Source organism: Calonectris borealis, chromosome 1, assembly GCF_964195595.1.
Source record: "Calonectris borealis chromosome 1, bCalBor7.hap1.2, whole genome shotgun sequence".
Classification (NCBI taxonomy): domain Eukaryota; kingdom Metazoa; phylum Chordata; class Aves; order Procellariiformes; family Procellariidae; genus Calonectris; species Calonectris borealis.
In genome coordinates, this window is record NC_134312.1 from 131,297,275 (window position 1) to 131,308,067 (window position 10,793).

General features: G+C 49.7%; 1 protein-coding gene across 2 annotated transcripts in view; it reads left to right on the top strand.

Annotated features, from left to right (window-relative positions):
- Nucleotides 1–4,633: 4,633 nt before the first annotated feature.
- The window catches only part of PCYT1B (phosphate cytidylyltransferase 1B, choline), a 30,989-nt gene continuing 24,829 nt past the window's right edge, over nt 4,634–10,793 (top strand). For both annotated transcript variants that reach the window (XM_075174689.1, XM_075174697.1), the window contains exon 1: nt 4,634–4,750. In XM_075174689.1, coding sequence (XP_075030790.1) covers nt 4,634–4,750 — 117 coding nt within the window. The remainder of the gene's footprint in view (nt 4,751–10,793) is intronic.

Sequence of the window (10,793 nt, forward strand, 5' to 3'; positions counted from 1 at the left end):
CGCCATCACGGAAACGTGGTGGGATGAGTCGCACGATTGGAGTGCTGCAATGGATGGCTATAAGCTCTTCAGAAGGGACAGGTGAGGAAGGAGAGGTGGTGGAGTAGTCCTGTATGTTAGAGAGTGCTTCGACTGTCTAGAGCTCGATGGTAGTGATGGCGAGGTCGAGTGCTTGTGGGTAAGGATGAGGGGGAAGGCCAACAAGGCAGATATCCTGCTGGGAGTCTGTTATAGACCACCTAGCCAGGATGAGGAGGCAGATGAAATATTCTACCAGAGGCTGGCAGAAGTCTCCCAGTCGCTAGCCCTTGTTCTCGTGGGGGACTTCAACTTTCCAGATGTCTGCTGGAAATACCACATGGCAGAGAGAAAACAGTCGAGGAGGTTCCTGGAGTGTGTGGAGGATAACTTCCTGACGCAGCTGGTAAGCGAGCCCACCAGGGGAGATGCCTCGCTTGACCTGCTGTTCACAAACAGAGAAGGACTGGTGGGAGATGTGGTGGTCGGAGGCCGGCTTGGGCTTAGCGACCATGAAATGGTAGAATTCTTGATACTTGGTGAAGTAAGGAGGGGGGCCAGCAAAACCGCTACCATGGACTTCCGGCGGGCGGACTTTGGCCTGCTCAGGACACTGGTCGAGAGGGTCCCTTGGGAGACAGTCCTGAAGGGCAAAGGGGTCCAGGAAGGCTGGACGCTCTTCAAGAAGGAAGTCTTAAAGGCGCAGGAGCGGGCTGTCCCCATGTGCCGCAAGAAGAATGGGTGGGGAAGGTGACCGGCCTGGCTGAACGGGGAGCTCTGGCTGGGACTCAGGAAAAAAAGGAGAGCTTATCACTTGTGGAAGAAGGGGCAGGCAACTCAGGAAGAGTACAGGGATCGCGTTAGGTCGTGCAGAGAGGAAATTAGAAAGGCAAAAGCCCGGCTAGAACTCAACCTGGCCACTGTCGTGAGAGACAACAAAAAATGCTTTTATAAGTATGTTAATGACAAAAGGAGAGCCAAGGAGAATCTCCATCCTCTATTGGATGCGGGGGGGAACGTTGCCACCAAGGATGAGGAAAAGGCTGAGGTACTCAACGCCTTCTTTGCCTCCGTCTTTAGTAGTCAGAGTGGTTATCCTCAGGGTACTCAGCCCCCTGAGCTGGAAGACAAGGACGACGAGCAGGATAAACCCCCCATAATTCAAGAGGATGAAGTTAATGACCTGCTACGCCACCTGGATGCTCACAAGTCTATGGGGCCGGATGGGATCCACCCGAGGGTACTGAGGGAGCTGGCAGAGGAGCTTGCCGAGCCGCTCTCCATCATTTACCAGCAGTCCTGGTTAACTGGGGAGATCCCGGACAACTGGAGACTCGTCAATGTGACGCCGATCTATAAGAAGGGCCGGAAGGAGGATCCGGGGAACTACAGGCCGGTCAGCCTGACCTCGGTGCCGGGGAAGATCATGGAGCGGTTGGTTTTGAGGGTGCTCACGAGCCATGTCCGGGACAACCAGGGGATCAGGCCCAGCCAGCACGGGTTCATGGAAGGCAGGTCCTGCTTGACCAACCTGATCTCCTTCTATGACCAGGTGACCCGCCTAGTGGATGAGGGAAAGGCAGTGGATGTGGTCTACTTGGACTTCAGTAAAGCCTTTGACACTGTCTCCCACAGCATTCTCCTAGAGAAGCTGGCGGCTCACGGCCTAGACAGGTACACTCTTCGCTGGGTAAAAAACTGGCTGGACGGCCAAGCCCAGAGAGTTGTGGTCAATGGAGTTAAATCCAGTTGGCGGCCGGTCACGAGCGGTGTTCCCCAGGGCTCAGTACTGGGGCCAGTCTTGTTCAATATCTTTATCAACGATCTGCACGAGGGGATCGAGTGCTCCCTCAGTAAGTTTGCAGATGACACCAAGTTGGGTGGGAGTGTTGATCTGCTCGAGGGTGGGAAGGCTCTGCAGAGGGACCTGGACAGGCTGGATCGATGGGCCGAGGCCAACTGTATGAGGTTCAACAAAGCCAAGTGCCGGGTCCTGCACTTCGGCCACAACAACCCCAGGCAACGCTACAGGCTTGGGGAGGAGTGGCTGGAAGCTGCCCAGAGGAAAAGGATCTGGGGGTGCTGGTCAACAGCCGGCTGAACATGAGCCGGCAGTGTGCCCAGGTAGCCAAGAAGGTCAACGGCATCCTGGCCTGTATTAGGAATAGTGTGGCCAGCAGGAGTAGGGAGGTGATGGTGCCCCTGTACTCGGCACTGGTGAGGCCGCACCTCGAATACTGTGTTCAGTTTTGGGCCCCTCACTACAAAAAGGACATGGAGGTGCTGGAGCGTGTCCAGAGGAGGGCAACAAAGCTGGTGAAGGGCCTGGAGCACAAGCCTTATGAGGAGCGGCTGAGGGAACTGGAGTTGTTTAGCCTGGAGAAGAGGAGGCTGAGGGGAGACCTCATCGCGCTCTACAACTACCTGAAAGGAGGTTGTAGCGAGGTGGGTGTTGGTCTCTTCTGCCAAGTAACCAGCGATAGGACAAGAGGAAATGGCCTCAAGTTGCGCCAAGGGAGGTTTAGATTGGACATTAGGAGAAATTTCTTTACTGAAAGAGTGGTCAGGCCTTGGAACAGGCTGCCCAGGGAAGTGGTGGAGTCACCATCCCTGGAGGTATTTAAAAGACGTGTAGATGAGGCCCTTAGGGACATGGTTTAGTGGGCATGGTGTGTTGGGTTGATGGTTGGACACGATGATCTTAGAGGTCTTTTCCAACCTGTATGATTCTATGATTCTATGATTTCCCTTGAGTATGCTTTCCATACTGTGTGAGTAGTCCTCGCAGAATAACTGGTAAAGGAACTCAGTTATGAGACAAAGATTCAGCTGTGAGAGTTAGTTTGGCTACCTGTTTTCCTTGCTCAGTCACCTCTTTTGGCATGTATTTTCCTTTTTTCTTGACTGCTGTCTCGTTCTTTCTTTTGACATTCTATTTTCTTTCTACTTTCTTTCTCATCTCCTCTTCTTCTCTTACCTACCCCTTTCCCTTTCACATAGCTCATGTATTTTTTTGTATTGTGCTCCGCCTCCTTTGCAGATGTGCAAAAGATAAGACATTTGAAATTAAGCTCTCAAGTCCTAGGGAATTACCCTGAGGCACAATTCTCTTGTAACTCCTCACCGCTTTGGATGGCCTTAAATGTTTGTGCTCCTTGATGAAGTCTGATTTTTAGAAACAATGCTCACAGTGCCCATCGCAGCTAAGTACTACTGGAATCCGCTTTAACGAATCTATCAAGGTTAACAATAGCCAATGGAGTCTCTTGGTTCTAAAACGCGTTGGCTTTATATTATGTTGATTGCATGCTCATGCGATTTAGGAGTAAGAAGGCCCGGTATTTCACTTCAGCAGCGTAGGAGCCACAGCTGCGTGCGGTGAAGCAGCCGCACAGCACGCCTGAAGAGGCAGTCGAGGCTCCCGGGCAGGTTCCTCGTGGAGGGCCTGGGAACCCTGTCACGTGTTTGGCTGTGATAGAAACGTTTCGCTGCATTTAGTCGGAGCTGCTACCATTACGACTACATCCTTTTATCCATCTCTTGGCAGAAGAGAATGACATTTTTACCAAAACTCTTATATATTATAATTCCGTTCACTAAAAAACAACTTTTTTTCTTTAGCACCACAAATTTGGGAAAGCATTGCCTGGGAACTCAACCCAAGTCGAAGTGAGTATCTCTGAAAGAAACGTTACCCCTGTCCCCCGAATTCTTCTGACGTCACTAACTGAAAACCACGCAATACGCGGCAACGCCCCGGCATTGCGGCCCCGCTCCGAAAAGGCGCTCCCAGCACCTGTTTCCTCCCCAGGGCGGGGAAGCGGGCGGCCGCTCCTGGCCCACCCTCGCAGCCGGTGCCAAGCAGCGGGCGGCGCGGGGCGCCCTGCAGCCGCTGCCCCCGGCGGCTCGGCGCGCAGCAGGGGGCGGGCGGCGCGCGTGGCCGTTACCCGCGGGGCGGCGGGCAGGAGCTGTCCGTTCAGCACCGCGCCCGCCCGCGCCGCCTCCTCCCCCGCCTCCCCTCGCTCCCGCGGCCCGTTTCGAACGAGTCAAGGCCCGTCAGGGAGTTATGGAGGCCGGCCAGGGCCGGCGGGAGGTGTGCGCTGGAGCGGCGCCTGGCCTGGCTGTGCAGCTGCGTGCGGGTCGGGGCCCCTCTGCCTCCCAAATGCCCGCACGGCTCCGGCACGCCTCGGTGCGGGGCACTAAGCCGGGCCTGCTGGCGCTCAGGCGGGCACACCCCGGGAGGAGTGGGGGGCGGGGGGGCTGCCCGGCAGCGGCAGGCCGCAGCGCGGAGCCCTGCCGCCGCCGCGGGGGCCGGGGACGCCCGGGGAGCCGCTGGGGGCCGCGGTGGCGCGGCGGGGGCAGCAGCCAACCAGGGAGCCGCATGCAAACAAGCGCGGCGTCCCTCGCGCGGAGGGGGCGGTGGCGAGGCGGCCGCCCGGTTGCCATGGCGACGCGCGGCGGCCATGCCCCCGGGCGGCTGCCGGGGAGAACCCCCGCGGGGCGGGCACACGCGTGACGGCGGAGCCCCGCGCCGGGCGGGCCCGGGCAGCGGCGGCGGCGGCGGCGGCGGCGGCGGCGGCGGCGGCGGCGGCGGCGGGCGAGTCTGCCGCCGGCCATGCCAGTGCTCGCGCCCGATGCTGAGTCAGAAACAGGTATCCCGAAATCCCCCTCTGAGGCGCGGCGCGCGGAGGCCATGGAGGAGCTGGAGCACACCTGCCCCCAGCCTCGCCTGGTGAGTCGGGCCCGGCCGCGGGCGGGGGTTCGGCCCCACCCCGGCGCTCCCGCCCGGGCGCTGCGGGGCCGCAGGGCGGGGGGCGAGTGCGGGGGGGCGCGGAGGGGCGCGGAAGGGAGAGGCCGGTGCCGCCTGACGGCGGGTCCCTTTGTGCAGCGCCGCGCCGCGCCTCGCGGGGAAAGGAGAAGCGAAGGGTGCTGCGGGGGTGGGCTGTGCCCGCGCCTCCGGGTGCGGGTCCCGTCCGGGCTGCCCTTGCTGTGCTTTGTCGCTTGGGGACTTCGGGGAGTACAGTGACAGCTAAGCAGAATTTCTCGTCCCGCCTTTAAAAGCAAAAAAACCCCAATCCCCCGAGGAAGAAGGGTGCGTTTGCGAGATGATGTGGCGAGGTCCGCCGCATTGGTAAAAGGCGGGCATGGAATAGCCGGAGTACAGAGCCGCGATTTCAGCTCAGGTACCGGGAAGCATGTGACTCGGTAAAGCCGTATGACAGTGAAAAAAGCTGCATGCCGTTAATAATGCGGAGGAGCAGCGTACAAGCAAAGCAGGCGGCTGCAGGGAGCGATGGCCGGTCCCGGCTCTTTCCGGAGCCGCTGCGCGGGGCCCGAGCCGCCGCTCCGGCTGACGGGCACGTCCCGCCGGGGCCGGCAGCCCCCTCCTCCTCCTGCCCTGAAGGGCAGCCCCTCGGCCAGGTCTAGTGCACCCAGGAATGGTAAATCCCACTTTGCTCAACTTCAGAGCCCAGCGAGGAGTTTCCTGTTCCATTCGGGATGTGTAAGGAAGAGAGTCTTGGCGAGCTGCGGTTTTTGGGGGGACGGGAGGACGAGGAAGAGCCAGGAGAGTGATAGTAAAAATAAACTCCCTTGATGGTCTTTGGTTAAAGGTGAGGGAAGGCTCCTTCAGTTCGTGCAGGCAACTTTACAAGGCTGCTGCGCCCCAAGAGTTAAGGTTCTGAGCGCTGCCCTTTTTTCATGTGCTAATTTAAAATAATTGGAATGTTTCCTTGCTTTTTATTGAAACCTTTTATTATTCCTGTCAGGAATGATCACTCCTTTTCCCCGACATGGTATGCACCATTGGCAAGGCGGTAGAAAATAACAATACCAGTTTGCACACATGGAAGTGCAGAGACAGCATCAAGGTGTGAAAGCGCGTGATTGATGCAACAGTTTAGTACTGGAAATTAGACCATTTAACACCAGAATTCAGTCACAGTCCTAATTAAAACATATTTATTTAAACATCAGACCAGTAATTAAATTCAACACTGTAGTTGAGACATTGTTCTGATATGACAAGAAATAGCAACAGTTGTGGAGCTGACCTAAATTAATGTTTTCTACTTATAATTAGAATCAACTTTGAAGAAGACTGTTAATTTGTTCATGGAAGGCTTTTGGAGTTGTTTTAATAGGGAAAGTTAGCTCGTGTTGTTACTGCAGTGTGTTCGTACAGGCTGTCTAAGATTTCTCTGTCAAAAGCACAGAAATAACTCGTTTGAATATATTACTCCATGTAGTCTGACATTTTAAAAGATTTTAAAGAAAGAAGTGACAATATGATGCCAGTATTTACAGTATCATGCATTCTGTATAATTTCTGTGGAAATTACGGTGACAGCTAGAGTACATGAATAAAATAGGAATTCATTATGATGTTTTAGATCTTCCTGAGTACCCATAATGGACAACGGAGATATTTTGAATAAAGATTTATGGAAAGTGAGTCCTTATAAAGTGATATTTTGTCAGCAGATCTACGTTACCTTCAGGCAAAAAAAAAAATTGCCTGGTGAAGTATAATGCAATACTCCATACTTGTTAGGGCATAAGGAACGATGCAAGCAGGCGTAGTCAAGTTATATCTTAAGTGAGAAGAATTCAGAGCTGGTGTCCTGAAGAGTTAAAGTGAATCACCTGTTGACAGATGATCTAATAACAGGGATAACAAGTTCCTATCAGATCTTTTTTAAGATCTTCAGTACTTTCTCTGATCCCACTCCTTTGAAGGCAGCGTGTACAGGGGTGGGCCAGTAACCAAGTCACTTACTTCATTAATATAAATGAAAGAGGGTGTCTCAGTTAACATTTTAGTATCGTTTTATTATCCTGGACCTCAGGATGATACTTCAGGATGGTACCTCAGGATGGCTTTGGTACCTTAGAATGGTATAACTGTGGCAAGTAAAGTCTGTGATATTTACAGATGACTTTTTAATGCTGTTCATTGGTTATTACGCATCTCTAAAATTAATTATCTGCGCTTTCAAGTTCTTAATATAGGCTCATTTTTAGGAAGCAATTTTTGTTAAGAAATATAACTTCAGAATCAGCTCAAATTTTAGAAGGTGAAAAGGGGGTTAGTTCTTTTCTGAAACAGTTGTCGTCCTTTTCATTAAAACTGGAATTATTTATTTAAAGCCTTAAAACTGTGAATATTTTTAATGGATGTCTGCCACTAGATCCTCTGATTTTAGGCTATGGAGTCTTCTAGCTTGGCAGGAAGTGTCACAGTAGGACTAAAGAAAACCCCTGTATCCTTCAAAGAGCAGGAAAACAGGGGAAATTGAAGGCAATTCTCAGGTAAGTTTCAATGTATATCGAAACCTGATGTTTTCCAGCGCCTAGTGCTGTTGTGATATAAATTGCCATTAATTTTTTCCCAAGACACTCTTTGGAACTAGAGCATTAATGAGCGTTCGTGCTTCAGGCAATTCCCCTGGTCCGTCTCTCACTTAATCTTTGCCTTCTTTACATTCTCAACTTCCACGTATCTGAATGCCAGGCAAATCTCTCTCCGAGTGACACACGTACCTTAGTCTCAATGCACAACAGAGAAACAAACCAATTAAAGTAGCAGGCTTTATCCGTAGCGGTGATTTTAACAGTTTTGTAGTCAAGGAAAAAAACCACAAATAGTGTTTCTCCCATCCTGGTTTGTATATTTTTGCATTTATCCATTTCTCGTCTGGACCAAACTGCTGGGTTAGGCCACTTTCTCATCTACCACTGTCCCATCCATTTTTTTAAGTGAGCATCGCTTCTCTTACTTAAACCCTAGGATACCCATGGTTTGGTCATGGGGGTCTTCATTGTTTTAAATGGGATAAACATCGCTGCCGGTCATATCATGCCGCACATTGAAGGTGTGGCAGTTGCCCCCGGATAACTTTCAACAAGCTGCAGAGCACTGCTGGGCTGTGGATCTCAGCCTGGGAATCCCAGCGTTAGGGTTTGCCTGCGTGCGTCTGTAGTAAAAAGGCCCATAGGTGAGACAAGCTTTTAGTTGAACTGGATAGCAGAGATACCATAGGATGAAATACTAAAGAGTAAGTACAAAGCCTTGTGAAATTATTTGTTTATTTTTTTATAATTTATTTATGTCCCTTGGGATCAAGAGTTTGACTTTGGTCCCACAAGACTTTGGTCCCACATATGGGCAGCTCCTTGAAGGATTGGTGTGCACCTCGAGAATTACCAATCCTCACCCTGAAAGAAACAAACAGGCAGGCATTTCAATGCACTTTGTTCAGGAAGACAATCCCAGATAGTGTCTTTCATAAAAGGAAACAATGATGGCAATTTATAAGGACAGTGCTGCAGATAAAGCAAAACCGAATACACATCGAAACTTACTTGAAAACAAACTTCAAAACCTACTGCTTGGTCTCATCTTGCCCTTGAACACGCTGAGAGTTCCTTTTCCTTGTATTTCCATCTCTGTCGTCCCACACAGGCCTCAGTGGGAACACCTGGGAAAGTACTGTTGGGACCTGGGTACCAATGTCTTATTTTCAAAACTAGCTGAAGCCGTTAGGGTTAGGTCAGCTAAGGGAGTGCAGGGCGATGAAACGTACGCCTCCATCGCAGTACCTACCTTGTTGTGCTTTGAGTCTAACGTGAGATTGAACCCCAATCGGGAATACAGGCTCTTCTGCAAGACACAGGGAAGGCCAGGCACAACTTAAGGAACCTTAAGAAACCAGATAAGCAGAAAACCACCTGAATTAGCCAAGGTGAACTGCAGGGGAGGAGAGGGAGTAGACAGGTGGGTGGTTGGTTCGGCCTGCGCTTGTGGGGACGTTGGTGGGTACAGGGCCAGGCAGGAATTAAGCAGCAGTTTTCATGAATTTGAAGTGAGTCTATCTTCACGATGACGTAAAGAAGCAGATAGGTGCTTTTTGCTGTGTCTGCTCTGTCCTTGGCAATGCGATCCCAGGAACACCGGGCTGTTCCCGACATCATGGTTACGTGACATCTGTGCTACCATCGGACGCCTGTTCTCAGGCAACTCAAGCTGTGGCCAGATCCCATTTGCCTCTGCAGGAAGGGGCATCCTGTGTGGAAAGTACCCAACTAGTTTTTTCTATCACCACTTACCACCACTGCAAGGACAGACTAGCTGGAGACTTAGGACCTCTCCATGTGGCCCATGATAAAACATGTTCTGCCAAGGCACTGTAAGCATCAGGGCCATTTGAGGTTCACCCTGGCAATCCCACTGTTTGCTTCCAAGCCCGGATTTACTTGTATTGCGTTGTCTTGAGATTCAGAGGCTACAGACTTTTATAGTTCAATAGGAATTAGGTATCAAATATATTGGGGCCACTGAATCTGCAATACTTTGGAGAATGAGACTCAGGTACAATTGCAGATCGCAGCTCTCACGTCATTTTAGGTATCAGCTGCTTTAGCCATTTTGTTTATTTTATTGATTTTTTAGAAGAAATGAGAGTATATGAATGCATTTCTTCAAATTATTCAAGTACATTTGGAAAACACTGTTTGTTTGGTTTTTTTATTTTATTGAAGGGTAGAGGAGAATGTTTCAGTACTTTCACTTCCTGGAGCTGTATAGTGGTTCAAGGGGGCACTAGACTCCTTTAGACAATTTCCCTGTTACTGCTGTTAAGCAATGAAATGTTAAGCAAAAATTTGAAATAATTGCAAGAAAAGTGTGCATGCCTTGGATTCCTATAGTTTCATCCCGGGATGCCTTACTCCCTTCATATTTGCAAACAGTGTTTTGAGAGGGTTTGATGCAACCTCTAGAATTACTTCAGATATTTTATTTCATAAGCTTCCGTAGATCTTCATATTTATCTTTCCTGTATCACTGAAAGGTATATGCAATTTTAATCAGAGGAGCTAATGATGAATTTAGGGGGGTTTATTGTGTAAAAAGTGTCCCATGCATCTGTTTCTCTCTCACGTGATGTTATGACTTAGGGGGTCTGCCATCTGTTTGCTTCAAAGTGGAACTAAGCATAAATATATATGTAAACAGCTTTACATTTGAGGAACCCAAAATGACTTTATTTGACCAAATATCTTTTTGGTCCTTTACAAGTTTGGTTTCTGCTCTGCGTTAATTTTAGTTTTCATAAATGTTGGCTACTACATAACAGGGCAAACCCATAAAAACATGCCAAATGTGATGGTGCTTGGGGACATGTAGCAATCTTTGCCACACTTAAAAAAAAAAATTGCCCGTAGACACCAAAAATGTGCTGTGATTTCCCTTTACTACATCAAAAGACATGCAATTGGTATATGTTCCGAAGTGCCATAGTCTCTGCAAAAACATGTTGCAATACGTATTTGTCAGATATACAGAACTAGAGATATTTTTTGCAGGATTCACAAATGACATATAAACACAGGGAGCAAACATTACATTCCACGTATTGTATTCCTTGCTTGCAAATGCATATATGCAATACTATTTTAGAAGAAGCTTTTATTAGGAGAATATTACCAATTTCTTAAACTGTGCTGTTGTTGTTACTATGAAGGTTTGTATCATATCTTTAAAAAAGGAGTAGAAAACCATTGTTACAACAGTGTTATATCGTAATATTATATAAAACATAAAAAGAAACCCAACACATACATGGATGTGACGCGGAAGAAATACAGAATTAGGAGCCAAATACTAACTACATGGGCAAGAAGTATGCGTTGCGTATAACCACACATCCAGGATTGTGCACAGACACTCAATGCAGCTGAACCATCTATCACAATACGTGCTTTATACCTTTGTT